Source organism: Oncorhynchus mykiss, chromosome 4, assembly GCF_057628025.1.
Source record: "Oncorhynchus mykiss isolate SJ-2025 chromosome 4, ASM5762802v1, whole genome shotgun sequence".
NCBI lineage: Eukaryota > Metazoa > Chordata > Actinopteri > Salmoniformes > Salmonidae > Oncorhynchus > Oncorhynchus mykiss.
Genome location: NC_143025.1, coordinates 9602616 through 9620835, shown reverse-complemented (window position 1 = coordinate 9620835; position 18220 = coordinate 9602616). Strand labels below are relative to the sequence as shown.

General features: G+C 42.4%; 1 protein-coding gene across 3 annotated transcripts in view; it reads right to left on the bottom strand.

Moving 5' to 3' along the window:
* The window catches only part of LOC110522717 (unconventional myosin-IXAb), a 270164-nt gene that overhangs the window by 97921 nt on the left and 154023 nt on the right, over nucleotides 1-18220 (bottom strand). For all 3 annotated transcript variants that reach the window (XR_016495073.1, XM_090231067.1, XM_090231068.1), the window contains exons 9-10: nucleotides 7093-7209; nucleotides 5460-5594 (exon numbers count right to left, since the gene is read on the bottom strand). Coding sequence is in view for 2 of the 3 variants with exons in the window: in XM_090231067.1 (XP_090087193.1) it covers nucleotides 5460-5594; nucleotides 7093-7209 (252 nt within the window). In the remaining variant the exon portion in view is untranslated. The remainder of the gene's footprint in view (nucleotides 1-5459; nucleotides 5595-7092; nucleotides 7210-18220) is intronic.

The following is an 18220-nucleotide window of genomic DNA, read 5'->3' as shown; positions in this document are numbered from 1 at the left end:
CTCTCTCTCTCTCTGCATCATGTGCTGTATTGTGTTTGGCAGGCTGCCCGAGTTTTAACGGGCCAGGGCGGTGGTTACAGCTATAGATACAGCACTGTCAGTCACAGAGCAACTGTGTCATAGAGCGACTCCGTCACAGAGCAACTGTGTCATAGAGCGACTCCGTCACAGAGCAACTGTGTCATAGAGTGACTCCGTCACAGAGCAGCTGTGTCATAGAGTGACTAGGTCACAGAGCAGCTGTGTCATAGAGCAGCTGTGTCATAGAGCGACTCCGTCACAGAGCAGCTGTGTCATAGAGTGACTCCGTCACAGAGCAGCTGTGTCATAGAGCGACTCCGTCACAGAGCAACTCCATCGCAACTCTGTCATAGAGCAACTCCGTCATTTCCCATCGCTAACACTGATGGCCTGATCCCAGATCTAGTTATGCTATTGCCTCTTTTTGGACTCATATTGGCAAGACCACACAAACAGATCTGGGATCAGGCATATGACATTCTCCGAAAAAAATTGTGAAGAGCAGAGAGGTCTGTAGGAGTCACGGTATTGGGACTTAAGATGGATCCACATGACTCATAATGGTGATGTCGTACTGAAGTGGTAAGTGGAATAAGGGGGTACCGGTAAAGCTATTGAAATCCAATTTAAAAAAAGAATGGCCATTTTACACTTCATGAAGTTTACAGACTTAAGTGGACGGGTGATGTATTACGACTAAACTGACATTCAATTTACAAAATGACTCATAAAAAGATAAAACTGAATCCCCCCTGTGATTTCAAACATACCAGAGCACAGATGGTTTCTTCAAGTTGGTGAGAAGTCTACACATCTCAGAAGGGTGTGTAAATGTGATACACTGTTTGCATATGTGGCCATGGGTTTGAGCTCCGATACATCTGGAAATCATTTTCATAGAGATGGAGAAGAAATGAAGGAGCAATTGGCATGGCGTTGTAAACAGTGGAGCTGGGCCCCTGTTGGGAATAGTATTTGGTACAGTCCTATTAGCTTTGGCCACTGTTCAAACATAAAACACATCCTGCTGATAAGACAAAATGATTAGTTGGAGAGGTGAGACAGCCCTGCTGATAAGACTAACTGATTGGTTGGAGAGGTGAGACAGCCCTGCTGATAAGACTAACTGATTGGTTGGAGAGGTGAGACAGCCCTGCTGATAAGACTAAATGATTAGTTGGAGAGGTGAGACAGCCCTGCTGATAAGACTAAATGATTAGTTGGAGAGGTGAGACAGCCCTGCTGATAAGACTAACTGATTGGTTGGAGAGGTACGACAGCCCTGCTGATAAGACTAACTGATTGGTTGGAGAGGTGAGACAGCCCTGCTGATAAGACTAAATGATTAGTTGGAGAGGTGAGACAGCCCTGCTGATAAGACTAACTGATTGGTTGGAGAGGTGAGACAGCCCTGCTGATAAGACTAACTGATTGGTTGGAGAGGTGAGACAGCCCTGCTGATAAGACTAACTGATTGGTTGGAGAGGTGAGACAGCCCTGCTGATAAGACTAACTGATTGGTTGGAGAGGTGAGACAGCCCTGCTGATAAGACTAACTGATTAGTTGGAGAGGTGAGACAGCCCTGCTGATAAGACTAACTGATTAGTTGGAGAGGTGAGACAGCCCTGCTGATAAGACTAACTGATTAGTTGGAGAGGTGAGACAGCCCAATGAGGGAGAGTAGGACTAAGGTGCATTTACTCCTGGGCACTGAGTAAGTTAGCTAGCTGATCCTAGATCTGTGCAACTTCTACAAGAGCGAGCGAGGGAGAGTAGAGGTGTGGAGTATTTTCCCTTATTCAAACGCCAGTGGGAGGGGCCATGACCACACTGTACTATTTAAACAAACACAAATCAGTCAGAATCTGGCAACCCTTCCACGTGGCCTCGTACTCAACCTAACCTCTGCAGTTCTTCTGTAAAATAAACTCCCAAATGAAAACAGTTTATATTGTAAAATAAACTCCTATATGAAAACACGTCATCAGGTCGATCAAAAGGTGAGAGACGGCCGCGTCATCGGGTCGATTATGTAATGCTGTGTGTGGTTGCTAAAGAGACATCTGTGATGCAAGTGACCAACTCCAGGTAACGCCATGTTCTATGGTTGGAATCCCAGAGAGGACGTAGCCTGCTGATGTTGACTGTCAGAAGTCAGCTGGGAGCAGAAACAGGGTTGTTCATTAGGCACAAAACTTTTTTTTGCTTTCTACTGCAAAACACTTTGCTACGTTGAGCCCTAATGAGCGTGACTCTGGTCATGGTGAGCGACGGCACTGGGCAAGACACAGCATTGGCCGAAGTAACCATGGTGACGGCTCATGTTATGGGATGGCATGGGATGCTCTCTGCACCAAGGTATCAGGTTGGAGTGAGACTAGAGTTGTGTGTGTGTGTGTGTGTGTTCATAATTTATGTCACCCCAAAGGGGGAGTGCAAATCAAAGCAGCACGCCTCAGAACATCCACACGACGGGACAAAAACACCACGGCAAGGAACTGTTTTCCTGTTGGGAAAACAACAACAAAAAAACTCCCAAAACACTCGCCACACACAAAAGACTGCATAAGAAACTCACCACAGTCCAAAGTTATCCTACTATGCTAGGCTAACTGGGCTAAATGAAGGCATTCTGAAGTCTTCATAAGCCAGGCACTAGCGCGCTAGGCTAACTGGGCTAAATGAAGGCATTCAGAAGTCTTCATAGGCCAGGCACTAGCGCGCTAGGCTAACTGGGCTAAATGACGGTATTCAGAAGTCTTCATAAACCAGGCAGTAGGGCGCTAGGCTAACTGGGCTAAATGAAGGCATTCAGAAGTCTTCATACGCCAGGCAGTAGGGCGCTAGGCTAACTGGGCTAAATGAAGGCATTCAGAAGTCTTCATATGCCAGGCACTAGCGCGCTAGGCTAACTGGGCTAAATGAAGGCATTCAGAAGTCTTCATAGGCCAGGCACTAGCGCGCTAGGCTAACTGGGCTAAATGACGGTATTCAGAAGTCTTCATAAACCAGGCAGTAGGGCGCTAGGCTAACTGGGCTAAATGAAGGCATTCAGAAGTCTTCATACGCCAGGCAGTAGGGCGCTAGGCTAACTGGGCTAAATGAAGGCATTCAGAAGTCTTCATATGCCAGGCAGTAGGGCGCTAGGCTAACTGGGCTAAATGAAGGCATTCAGAAGTCTTCATTCGCCAGGCACTAGCGCGCTAGGCTAACTGGGCTAAATGAGACAAAACAATAAACCCCACGCAGACAAAACAAGAGTACGATGAGCCCATCTCCTGGGGTGCGTCTAGAATGGCACCCTATTCCCATAGGCCTACAGGGCTTAGTCAAAAGTAGTGCACTATATAGGGAATAGGGTGCCAACTCTGGTCAAAAGTAGTGCACTATATAGGGTGCCATTTCCAAAGCAGGCCAGGTGATTATGAGTGGTAAACAAAGACAGACAGAGGGGAGACAGACGGATTTACTCGAGTCGGGTGCCAAGAGGGCCGAAACACCCTCATCAAAACCAGATCAAAACACTACGTCTGGAAACCTTAGCGCGCGTAAATTCCTGACCTGCTACAGTAAACAATGCATTTACTGCATTCCTTCTGACCATGACGAAATAGCCCTTTTTCACAACACTATCCACTCTATTGACAATGTAGTGACACTCACACACACACACACACACACACACACACACACACACACACACACTCTCTGCTAACACAAACCCACTGGGACACACACACACACTCTCTGCCTCAGACAGTATGACGCTAACACAAACCCACTGGGACACACACACACACACGTTCCAGCAGGTATATCTCACTGATCATCCCCAAAGCCAACACCTCATTTGGCCTCCTTTCCTTCCAGTTCTCTGCTGCCAGTGACTGGAACGAATTGCAAAAATCGCTGAAGCTGGAGACTTATATTTTCCTCACTAACTTTAAACATCAGCTATCTGAGCAGCTAACCGATCGCTGCAGCTGTACATAGTCCTTCTGTAAATAGCCCACCCAATCTACCTACCTCATCCCCATACTGTATTTATTTACTTTTCTGCTCTTTTGCACACCAGTATCTCTACTTGCACATCATCATCTGCTCATTTATCACTCCAGTGTTAATCTGCTAAATTGCAATTATTCGCTCCTATGGCCTATGTATTGCCTACCTCCTCATGCCTTTTGCAAACACTGTGTAAAGACTTTCTTTTTTTCTACTGTGTCATTGACTTGTTTATTGTTTACTCCATGTGTAACTCTGTGTTGTTGTCTGTGTCACACTGCTTTGTTTTATCTTGGCCAGGTCGCAGTTGTAAATGAGAACTTGTTCTCAACTGGCCTACCTGGTTAAATAAAAGTGTTCTCAACTGGCCTACCTGGTTAAATAAAGGTGTTCTCAACTGGCCTACCTGGTTAAATAAAGGTGAAATAAAAAAATAAAAAAACTCACATACGGTGACTCTCTGTCTCACATAGTATGACCCTAACACACACCCACTGGGACACACACACACACACACACACACACACACACAGTGACTCTCTCTCACACAAACCCAATGGGACACACACACACACACACACAGGTTATGTACTCTGAGGTCACCGTTAAAGAACCAGACGTCACCGCTAAAGAACCAGATGTCACCGCTAACGAGCCCGACGTCACCGCTAACGAGCCCGACGTCACCGCTAACGAGCCAGACGTCACCGCTAACGAGCCAGACGTCACCGCTAACGAGCCAGCTAAATAGTCACAACCATAGAGAATGATTACAACCATTAGAATGGACATTCCCATTCAAGTCAACATTCCGTGATGGGTGGACCCACAGACATATTATACTTAAACTTGTATCCATCCCATTCTGTTTCTATGGTTACATCATGGAGCATTGGATTAAATAGGAAACTTTATTGTCCACACAAAACTGTAGTTCAAACAGTTAAAAATGGAATGCCAGTCGGTGTGTGACTGTCAACACGCCTTATTCTGTTGTTGACCTGAAGTGTGGTCCATACGTACTGACTCACAGACACACACAGTGAAGGCTGCTGAGGGGAGGACGGCTCATAATAATGTCTGGAACGGAGCAAGTGGAATGGCATCAAGAACATGTGTTTTGACGTATTTGATACCATTCCACTTTGTTCCGCTCCAGCTATTACCACGAGCCCATCCATCCATTAATGTATTTTATACCATTCCACTTGTTTCCACTCCAGCCAGCTATTACCACGAGCCCATCCATCCATTAATGTATTTGATACCATTCCACTTGTTACCGCTCCAGCTATTACCACGAGCCCATCCATCCATTAATGTATTTGATACCATTCCACTTGTTTCCGCTCCAGCTATTACCACGAGCCCGTCCTCCCCAATTAAGGTGCCACCAACCTCCTGTGGACAAACACACAGAAAGAGACCTTACCTGTTCGAGCTTGAAGAGGTGCTGGTTGAAGTAGTGGTGGAGCCTCTCGTTGGCCAAGTTGATACAGAACTGCTCAAAGCTGTTGTTCTCGTAGTCTTCAAAGCCAAAGATGTCCAGCACTCCAATTGAAAGAATCTGAAGTGAAAGAGAGAGTTTAGTTAGATGTGTTTAATCTATATTGAAATATTAAACATTTTAATACATAACTCAACTCAGAAACAAAGACAATGAACTCTTGATGAATCTTCCACTACAGACCCTGGTTTGATCACGGGCTGTACCACAACCGGAAGTCCCACAACAGAGAGATAGATGAGGACTGAGGGACACAACAGAGAGATAGATGAGGACTGAGGGACACAACAAAAAGATAGATGAGGACTGAGGGACACAACAGAGAGATAGATGAGGACTGAGGGACACAACAGAGAGATAGATGAGGACCGAGGGACACAACAGAGTCTCTCACATGACCCCAAACCACAGCAGGGTAAATCTAACTTAATCTGCTCTCTCTCACACTTGCACACACACACTTGCACACACACACTTGCACACACACACTTGCACACACACACACACACACACAGATGATGGCCATAATGCCATCTGCAGCAATGTTCTGGGCACACATGTGGACACACACACAGATTTGGGAGGAGAGAAGCAAATATGATCTGTGATCTAATCCTTTGGATGCCCGCTGGGCAAAGCCAGCCAGCTGCCACACGGTTCCCACACAGTGCTTTCCTCATTTCACCCCCAGCCGAGAGAGAGAGACGACGTTGGAGGCAGCTTATGGTAGAGAAACTTAAATTATCTGGCAACCGCTCTGGTGGACATTCCTGCAGTCAGCATATCAATCGCACGCTCCCTCAAAACGTTAGACATCTGTGGCATTGTGTTGTGTGACAAAACTGCACATTTTAGAGAGGCCTTTTATTGTCTCCGGCACAAGGTGCACCTGTGTATTTAAATTAGCAGCCTTGATATGCCACACATGGATGGATTATCTTGGCAAAGGATAAATACTCACTAACAGGGATGTAAGCAAATTTGTGCACAACATTTTAGAGAAATAAGCATATGGAAAATGTATGCAATCTTTTATTTCAGCTCATGAAACATGAGACCAACACCTTACATGTTGCGTTTATATTTTTGTTCAGTCTAGTTACAGGGGAGAGGAGGGGGGATGAACGAGCCAATAGGAAGCTGGAGATGATAATCAGGTGGCCATGATGGTATGAGGGTCAGATTGGGAATTTAGCCAGGACACCGGGGTTATAATAAGTGCCATGGTATCTTTAGTGACCACAGAGAGTCATGACAACCTAAAGAGAGCACCTTACACAGGGAAATGTCCCCAATCACTGCCCTAGGGAATTATAATATTTTGTGAGGGACCAGAGGAAAGAGCACCTCCTGCTGGCTCTCCAACACCACTTCCAGCAGCATCTGGTCTCTCATCCTGGGAACAACTAGGACCAACCCTGCTTAGCTTCAGAAGCAAGCCAGCAGTGGGATGCAGGGCGGTATGCTGCTGTGTGTCAGAGTTTGCATGAATTATGTGTGTGTGTGTTGTGTATGTGTTGTGTATGTGTTGTGTGTGTTGTGTATGTCCAAATCCTACCTTGGCACTGTGCTCCAGGTCTTTGTTGTTGAGCAGTGCATGGTTGGTCCGGAACACGATCCAGTCAAACAGGGCGCTGTACAGGGATTTGGCCATGGAGTCCCGAACGGTACCAGCCTACACACACAGACACAATCATGAGACATGAATACAATGTACAGTCTGCTCCAATCACAGTGCTATACACACACTGTACATTTATTTAATCTGGACCATGGGTTGATCCTCCTGTAACCCCCCTTACAATTCTCTCACACACACACACACACACACACACACACACACACACACACACACACACACACACACACACACACACACACACACACACACACACACACAGAGTTGTTGAAATCCTTACATTATGTAGATTAGGTACAAGCAGCAATGGCAAACATTAATTAAATAATCTGCTGTACTTTACACAACAAGTAAATCTCTAATGTATTAGTCTGTTGATCTGGGCCTATCTATCTAACTCTCTAATGTATTAGTCTGTTGATCTGGGCCTATCTATCTAACTCTCTAATGTATTAGTCTGTTGATCTGGGCCTATCTATCTAACTCTCTAATGTATTAGTCTGTTGATCTAGGCCTATCTATCTAACTCTCTAATGTATTAGTCTGTTGATCTAGGCCTATCTATCTAACTCTCTAATGTATTAGTCTGTTGATCTAGGCCTATCTATCTAACTCTCTAATGTATTAGTCTGTTGATCTAGGCCTATCTATCTAACTCTCTAATGTATTAGTCTGTTGATCTAGGCCTATCTATCTAACTCTCTAATGTATTAGTCTGTTGATCTGGGCCTATCTATCTAACTCTCTAATGTATTAGTCTGTTGATCTGGGCCTATCTATCTAACTCTCTAATGTATTAGTCTGTTGATCTAGGCCTATCTATCTAACTCTCTAATGCATTAGTCTGTTGATCTGGGCCTATCTATCTAACTCTCTAATGTATTAGTCTGTTGATCTAGGCCTATCTATCTAACTCTCTAATGTATTAGTCTGTTGATCTGGGCCAATCTATCTACCTCTCTAATGTATTAGTCTGTTGATCTAGGCCTATCTATCTAACTCTCTAATGTATTAGTCTGTTGATCTGGGCCTATCTATCTAACTCTCTAATGTATTAGTCTGTTGATCTAGGACTATCTATCTAACTCTCTAATGTATTAGTCTGTTGATCTGGGCCTATCTATCTAACTCTCTAATGCATTAGTCTGTTGATCTAGGCCTATCTAGCATTATAATGTATTAGTCTTTACATCAATGTACAGGTCTGTCAGACTGTCTCTGTCCGTCTGTGTCTCTGTCCGCCTGTGTCTGTCTTTGTCTCTACTGTATTTCCTATTGCATATATCTTCCCATTTGTATAATTATCGCTCTTATAATTATCTCTTTATAAAATGTCTCTATCTAGACATCTACCCATTTTAACTGTCTGCCTGTCTGTTTACACATCTCTCAATCCAGATATATGTCTGTCTGCCATCTGCAGTATCACTGACTCAGGGATGCGGGTCCGTTTTAATAAACTCTCCTTTTCCCATCTGCTTCTCCAACAGAGGACAGAAGCCAACCAACACCTGCTCTCTGAACAGTACTGCAATGCACCAGCTGAGCAAAGCAAAACCAAGGCCCACAGTCTGTGTTTCTCTCTACATTTAAGCTGATCAATGTCAATGTCACCTTAACAAGCTTTGACGTGTGTACTTTAGAGAGTCTAATGAACAAGTGGATAATCATCAACATTCTGACCTGATCTGTTCTATCATCAACATTCTGACCTGATCTGTTCAATCATCAGCATTCTGACCTGATCTGTTCTATCATCAACATTCTGACCTGATCTGTTCTATCATCAACATTCTGACCTGATCTGTTCTATCATCAAAATTCTGATCTGTTCTATCATCAACATTCTGACCTGATCTGTTCTATCATCAACATTCTGACCTGATCTGTTCTATCATCAACATTCTGACCTGATCTGTTCTATCATCAGCATTCCGACCTGATCTGTTCTATCATCAACATTCTGACCTGATCTGTTCAATCATCAACATTCTGACCTGATCTGTTCTATCATCAACATTCTGACCTGATCTGTTCTATCATCAAAATTCTGATCTGTTCTATCATCAACATTCTGACCTGATCTGTTCTATCATCAACATTCTGACCTGATCTGTTCTATCATCAGCATTCTGACCTGATCTGTTCTATCATCAAAATTCTGATCTGTTCTATCATCAACATTCTGACCTGATCTGTTCTATCATCAAAATTCGGATCTGTTCTATCATCAACATTCTGACCTGATCTGTTCTATCATCAACATTCTGACCTGATCTGTTCTATCATCAAAATTCGGATCTGTTCTATCATCAACATTCTGACCTGATCTGTTCTATCATCAGCATTCTGACCTGATCTCTTCTATCATCAGCATTCTGATCTGTTCTATCATCAACATTCTGACCTGATCTGTTCTATCATCAACATTCTGACCTGATCTGTTCTATCATCAGCATTCTGACCTGATCTGTTCAATCATCAACATTCTGACCTGATCTGTTCTATCATCAAAATTCTGACCTGATCTGTTCTATCATCAGCATTCTGACCTGATCTGTTCTGTCATCAGCATTCTGACCTGATCTGTTCTATCATCAACATTCTGACCTGATCTGTTCTATCATCAACATTCTGATCTGTTCTATCATCAACATTCTGATCTGTTCTATCATCAACATTCTGATCTGTTCAATTATCAACATTCTGACCTGATCTGTTCTATCATCAGCAATCTGACCTGATCTGTTCTATCATCAGCATTCTGACCTGATCTGTTCTGTCATCAGCATTCTAACCTGATCTGTTCTATCATCAGCATTCTGACCTGATCTGTTCTATCATCAGCATTCTGACCTGATCTGTTCTGTCATCAGCATTCTAACCTGATCTGTTCTATCATCAGCATTCTGACCTGATCTGTTCTATCATCAGCATTCTGACCTGATCTGTTCTGTCATCAGCATTCTAACCTGATCTGTTCTATCATCAGCATTCTGACCTGATCTGTTCTATCATCAGCATTCTGACCTGATCTGTTCTATCATCAGCATTCTGACCTGATCTGTTCTATCATCAGCATTCTGATCTGTTCTATCATCAACATTCTGACCTGATCTGTTCTATCATCAGCATTCTGACCTGATCTGTTCTATCATCAACATTCTGACATGATCTGTTCTATCATCAGCATTCTGACCTGATCTGTTCTATCATCAGCATTCTGACCTGATCTCTTCTATCATCAGCATTCTGATCTGTTCTATCATCAACATTCTGACCTGATCTGTTCTATCATCAGCATTCTGACCTGATCTGTTCTATCATCAGCATTCTGATCTGTTCTATCATCAACATTCTGATCTGATCTGTTCTATCATCAACATTCTGACCTGATCTGTTCTATCATCAACATTCTGACCTGATCTGTTCTATCATCAACATTCTGACCTGATCTGTTCTATCATCAGCAATCTGACCTGATCTGTTCTATCATCAGCATTCTGACCTGATCTGTTCTATCATCAACATTCTGACCTGATCTGTTCTATCATCAACATTCTGACCTGATCTGTTCTATCATCAGCATTCTGATCTGTTCGATCATCAACATTCTGACCTGATCTGTTCTATCATCAGCATTCTGATCTGTTCTATCATCAACATTCTGACCTGATCTGTTCTATCATCAGCATTCTGACCTGATCTGTTCTATCATCAGCATTCTGACCTGATCTGTTCTATCATCAGCATTCTGACCTGATCTCTTCTATCATCAACATTCTGACCTGATCTGTTCTATCATCAACATTCTGACCTGATCTGTTCTATCATCAGCATTCTGACCTGATCTGTTCTATCATCAGCATTCTGATCTGTTCTATCATCAACATTCTGACCTGATCTGTTCTATCATCAGCATTCCGACCTGATCTGTTCTATCATCAACATTCTGACCTGATCTGTTCTATCATCAACATTCTGACCTGATCTGTTCTATCATCAACATTCTGACCTGATCTGTTCTATCATCAGCATTCTGACCTGATCTGTTCTATCATCAGCATTCTGACCTGATCTGTTCTATCATCAGCATTCTGACCTGATCTCTTCTATCATCAGCATTCTGATCTGTTCTATCATCAACATTCTGATCTGTTCTATCATCAACATTCTGACCTGATCTGTTCTATCATCAACATTCTGACCTGATCTGTTCTATCATCAGCATTCTGATCTGTTCTATCATCAACATTCTGATCTGTTCTATCATCAACATTCTGACCTGATCTGTTCTATCATCAGCATTCTGACCTGATCTGTTCTATCATAAGCATTCTGACCTGATCTGTTCTATCATCAACATTCTGACCTGATCTGTTCTATCATCAGCATTCTGACTTGATCTGTTCTATCATCAACATTCTGACCTGATCTGTTCTATCATCAGCATTCTGACCTGATCTCCAAGGACACAAGACATTGGGGAATGTGAAGTATTTTCTGTCAAGTGTATTTATGTGGTTCATCTTTCCCCTCTGAACCTGTAGAGGTGTTGAACTTGAAGATTAAACAACCCTCTTGACTTTCCATAACTCTTCAGACAGTCGGTCTAATGTCACAATGCTGTTATATAGTCCTTTGATCAGATAAGACTTCCACCTATATGGAGACTACGCATCACAAGAAGTCTCACATCCGCTACATCGCTACATAACACCATTGTTGATAGCGGTTAGCTTACAGCCTACCAAGCCCACAGGCGCTAACTAGTTTAGAACAATGTTAGCCAGCATCAGTGTAACATGTTAGCATGCCAGAAAAGTTCCTCAAATGCTAACAATGTTAGCTAGCCAACAGTAGTGTAACGTCTGTTAGCATGCCAGCTAACAGCAAACAAGTTCCTTCTGGTTTTTCTATGATGCCCCAAGCCCTGCTGTGCTACAACACTACAGATTTAGGTGTTTTGAGATTCAGAGCCAAAACTTTAAGTGTCTCCAGACAGACAAATCACTTTTTGGATACTTCAGCTATCCATAAAAAAAACAACAGTACCAAGACAGACGATTACGTGCCTCAACAAGCCAAGGGAAAATATGCTCTCCACTTACAGATGATGAAAGGCATGCTAAGCTAATATAAGTGGAGTTGGAATGAGGACTTGGACATACGACCATCAGCCTTTGGCAGTTTGGAGTGTTATGGAAAGGGATTGGGCGGTGGAAGAGCAAAACAGAATTCTATTGGTCCCCAAATGACTGGATGATCTTTGTGACAGGGAGGCTGTACAGGGACCCTTCTGGCAACTGCTACATTGACGACAAAGTTACTCCAACAGTAGGCCATCTTATGCATGCTTTGTGTAGCTACTGTAGCTCATATAGGGTGAATATGGGCTAATGTGAGTGGAGTTTGTTTCAGTTTAGCTGTGGTTGGTCAGACATGAGTCACCTCAGTCAAATTCCACGTTTTACACTGTTTTAATTTTTTTCCCTCATAACTCTTTGCATAAGTTCTAATATGCATATGTGTGTTTTGAATTACTTATCACCTTAGAAAGCGCTGTCCATTTCATTGTGTTAAGCTTTGAAACAACATCTAAAATGACCATGTTTTACACTGCTGTTGAACTTTTTTCAAATTGATCATCACAATGAGGTGAGTATTAAAAGCACTATACCATTTTGATTATGAGTAGAACCTGATGGAGGAACAATAGAGCCCTGAGTACCAGGCCATTAGAACCTGATGGAGGAACAATAGAGCCATGAGTACCAGGCCATTAGAACCTGATGGAGGAACAATAGAGCCATGAGTACCATGTCATTAGGACCTAATGGAGGGACAATAGAGCCCTGAGTACCAGGCCATTAGAATATGATGGAGGGACAATAGAGCCCTGAGTACCAGACGATTAGGACCTGATGGAGGGACAATAGAGCCATGCCATTAGGACCATGTTCCTGAACAGCTTTCACTTGGTTTTCCAAGTTAAGCACTGGGTAGCTGCAGGAACAGGGTTGGAGAGCTCATGGCATAGAGTTTGGGTGCAATATCACCTGTGGCACAGCGAGGGCATGCTCCTCAAACCGAAATAGCCTACAAAACGGACCGGCGGGAAAGCCACGAGGCCTCCATTCGTTATTCGAGTGCGTACAGATGCCGTATTTTTCCCCCTGACCCTGTTCCTGCCCATTTGATAATGGTCCATTCTAAATCGAAAATAATTTTACATATTAGTAAAGACAAAATTCAATTGAGATGAGTCTGACGGGTGAAAATATGATCACTTGATGAGAGAACAGCTGTGCAGCCTGAGGTTAGGAACAGAGAGCAGGCATTTTTTATAACTATTTTCTCAAATCATCAATAGCCTATATTAGCATCATACAGCCCATATCCGTTTTGATTTCTAACACATTGTAAGGTTTGTATCATTCACAACTAAAGTTGCCAAATAACTTTAAATCGAGCGTATATGACCTGTTTCAAATGATCACTTTTTTACACTCAACATAGCTACTTCAAATGTGCACTTTTACACTCAACATAGCTACTTCAAATGTGCACTTGCTCTGGAATGGGAAAAATATCCTTTCTATTTTATTCAGCTACTGTAAGTTAAAATACAGTATATTATTCTTACTATAAAATTATATAATATAATGGCCGTTAGACGTAGAAACACAGCTAAATGAACAAGCCTACAGCCTATGGCATGGAGCATAGACAGACAGATAACATACAGTAGACCAACTCATATTCTGTTCTTCTGAAATCCATTTTCTTCATATCATAATGTTTCTTTAGATGTGACTAAAATAAATAATGCATTTATTGTGATGGTGAATATTATTTTAAAATGTTTATGTTGTAAAGGTACTCATCAGTGGCTTGTAGGCTATGCATGGAGGCCTGGAGATGCTAAACGTGTTTATGTCAATTAACGGTCAGTTACCGTGAGACCGGCAGGCTTTTGCATGACAATAACCGGCTGACAAAATGTAATGACCGTAGCATGGGCCACCATGAGCCAGAACAGCTTCAATGTGCCTTGGCATAAATTCTACAAGTGTCCAAAACTCTATTGGAAGGAAGTTTTGTTGATGCTGGTAGTTTTGGCAGTTAGCCTACATGTTTTGTTGATGCTGGTAGTTTTGGCTGTTAGCCTACATGTTTTGTTGATGCTGGTAGTTTTGGCAGTTAGCCTATATGTTTTGTTGATGCTGGTAGTTTTGGCTGTTAGCCTACATGTTTTGTTGATGCTGGTAGTTTTGGCTGTTAGCCTATATGTTTTGTTGATGCTGGTAGTTTTGGCAGTTAGCCTACATGTTTTGTTGATGCTGGTAGTTTTGGCAGTTAGCCTACATGTTTTGTTGATGCTGGTAGTTTTGGCAGTTAGCCTACATGTTTTGTTGATGCTGGTAGTTTTGGCAGTTAGACTACATGTTTTGTTGATGCTGGTAGTTTTGGCAGTTAGCCTACATGTTTTGTTGATGCTGGTAGTTTTGGCTGTTAGCCTACATGTTTTGTTGATGCTGGTAGTTTTGGCTGTTAGCCTACATGTTTTGTTGATGCTGGTAGTTTTGGCAGTTAGCCTACATGTTTTGTTGATGCTGGTAGTTTTGGCAGTTAGCCTACATGTTTTGTTGATGCTGGTAGTTTTGGCAGTTAGCCTACATGTTTTGTTGATGCTGGTAGTTTTGGCAGTTAGCCTACATGTTTTGTTGATGCTGGTAGTTTTGGCAGTTAGCCTACATGTTTTGTTGATGCTGGTAGTTTTGGCTGTTAGCCTACATGTTTTGTTGATGCTGGTAGTTTTGGCAGTTAGCCTATATGTTTTGTTGATGCTGGTAGTTTTGGCTGTTAGCCTACATGTTTTGTTGATGCTGGTAGTTTTGGCTGTTAGCCTATATGTTTTGTTGATGCTGGTAGTTTTGGCAGTTAGCCTACATGTTTTGTTGATGCTGGTAGTTTTGGCAGTTAGCCTACATGTTTTGTTGATGCTGGTAGTTTTGGCAGTTAGCCTACATGTTTTGTTGATGCTGGTAGTTTTGGCAGTTAGCCTACATGTTTTGTTGATGCTGGTAGTTTTGGCAGTTAGACTACATGTTTTGTTGATGCTGGTAGTTTTGGCAGTTAGCCTACATGTTTTGTTGATGCTGGTAGTTTTGGCTGTTAGCCTACATGTTTTGTTGATGCTGGTAGTTTTGGCTGTTAGCCTACATGTTTTGTTGATGCTGGTAGTTTTGGCAGTTAGCCTACATGTTTTGTTGATGCTGGTAGTTTTGGCAGTTAGCCTACATGTTTTGTTGATGCTGGTAGTTTTGGCAGTTAGCCTACATGTTTTGTTGATGCTGGTAGTTTTGGCAGTTAGCCTACATGTTTTGTTGATGCTGGTAGTTTTGGCTGTTAGCCTACATGTTTTGTTGATGCTGGTAGTTTTGGCAGTTAGCCTACATGTTTTGTTGATGCTGGTAGTTTTGGCAGTTAGCCTACATGTTTTGTTGATGCTGGTAGTTTTGGCAGTTAGCCTACATGTTTTGTTGATGCTGGTAGTTTTGGCAGTTAGCCTACATGTTTTGTTGATGCTGGTAGTTTTGGCAGTTAGCCTACATGTTTTGTTGATGCTGGTAGTTTTGGCAGTTAGCCTACATGTTTTGTTGATGCTGGTAGTTTTGGCTGTTAGCCTACATGTTTTGTTGATGCTGGTAGTTTTGGCTGTTAGCCTATATGTTTTGTTGATGCTGGTAGTTTTGGCTGTTAGCCTACATGTTTTGTTGATGCTGGTAGTTTTGGCTGTTAGCCTATATGTTTTGTTGATGCTGGTAGTTTTGGCAGTTAGCCTACATGTTTTGTTGATGCTGGTAGTTTTGGCAGTTAGCCTACATGTTTTGTTGATGCTGGTAGTTTTGGCAGTTAGCCTACATGTTTTGTTGATGCTGGTAGTTTTGGCAGTTAGCCTACATGTTTTGTTGATGCTGGTAGTTTTGGCAGTTAGACTACATGTTTTGTTGATGCTGGTAGTTTTGGCAGTTAGCCTACATGTTTTGTTGATGCTGGTAGTTTTGGCTGTTAGCCTACATGTTTTGTTGATGCTGGTAGTTTTGGCTGTTAGCCTACATGTTTTGTTGATGCTGGTAGTTTTGGCAGTTAGCCTACATGTTTTGTTGATGCTGGTAGTTTTGGCAGTTAGCCTACATGTTTTGTTGATGCTGGTAGTTTTGGCAGTTAGCCTACATGTTTTGTTGATGCTGGTAGTTTTGGCAGTTAGCCTACATGTTTTGTTGATGCTGGTAGTTTTGGCTGTTAGCCTACATGTTTTGTTGATGCTGGTAGTTTTGGCAGTTAGCCTACATGTTTTGTTGATGCTGGTAGTTTTGGCAGTTAGCCTACATGTTTTGTTGATGCTGGTAGTTTTGGCAGTTAGCCTACATGTTTTGTTGATGCTGGTAGTTTTGGCAGTTAGCCTACATGTTTTGTTGATGCTGGTAGTTTTGGCAGTTAGCCTACATGTTTTGTTGATGCTGGAAGTTTTGGCAGTTAGCCTACATGTTTTGTTGATGCTGGTAGTTTTGGCAGTTAGCCTACATGTTTTGTTGATGCTGGTAGTTTTGGCAGTTAGCCTACATGTTTTGTTGATGCTGGTAGTTTTGGCTGTTAGCCTACATGTTTTGTTGATGCTGGTAGTTTTGGCAGTTAGCCTACATGTTTTGTTGATGCTGGTAGTTTTGGCTGTTAGCCTACATGTTTTGTTGATGCTGGTAGTTTTGGCAGTTAGCCTACATGTTTTGTTGATGCTGGTAGTTTTGGCAGTTAGCCTACATGTTTTGTTGATGCTGGTAGTTTTGGCAGTTAGCCTACATGTTTTGTTGATGCTGGTAGTTTTGGCAGTTAGCCTACATGTTTTGTTGATGCTGGTAGTTTTGGCTGTTAGCCTACATGTTTTGTTGATGCTGGTAGTTTTGGCAGTTAGCCTACATGTTTTGTTGATGCTGGTAGTTTTGGCAGTTAGCCTACATGTTTTGTTGATGCTGGTAGTTTTGGCAGTTAGCCTACATGTTTTGTTGATGCTGGTAGTTTTGGCAGTTAGCCTACATGTTTTGTTGATGCTGGTAGTTTTGGCAGTTAGCCTACATGTTTTGTTGATGCTGGTAGTTTTGGCAGTTAGCCTACATGTTTTGTTGATGCTGGTAGTTTTGGCAGTTAGACTACATGTTTTGTTGATGCTGGTAGTTTTGGCAGTTAGCCTACATGTTTTGTTGATGCTGGTAGTTTTGGCAGTTAGCCTACATGTTTTGTTGATGCTGGAAGTTTTGGCAGTTAGCCTACATGTTTTGTTGATGCTGGTAGTTTTGGCAGTTAGCCTACATGTTTTGCTGATGCTGGTAGTTTTGGCAGTTAGCCTACATGTTTTGTTAATGCTGGTAGTTTTGGCATTTAGCCTACATGTAAGTCTATATTGTAACGGGAGGCAGGTCCAACATGTAACATATTGAGTAAATGAGGGATACAAAGTATATTGAAAGCAGGTGCTTCCACACAGGTGTGGCTCCAGAGTTAATTAAGCAATTAACATCCCATCATGCTTAGGGTCATGTATAAAAAAGTCTGGACTGGCCATGGCTGTCTCAGTCACCAGATCTCAACCCAATTGAATCTTATGGAAGATTCTGGAGCAGCGCCTGTTTTTCACCTCCACCACCAAATGATTACATTTCTCGTGAAAGAATGGTGTCACATCCCTCCAATAGAGCTCAGACACGTAAGATATATGAAGCTGTTCTGGCTCAATGCCCCATTAAGGCACTTTATGTTGATGTTTCCTTTATTCTGGCAGTTACGTGTAGGTCTGTGGTGTAACTGTAACAGTTTATAGAGCTGACACCATTTTCATACTCTACATGACAGAGAATGTTGAGAATGTTGCCTACATACCGTACTGTATATGAACCTTCTGTAACCTTGCATGCCCCTGAACACACCCCGAATGTACAGTATAGTGTTTGCAGGCAGTAAGTGAGTTTAAACCGCTTCGACTAGGTCC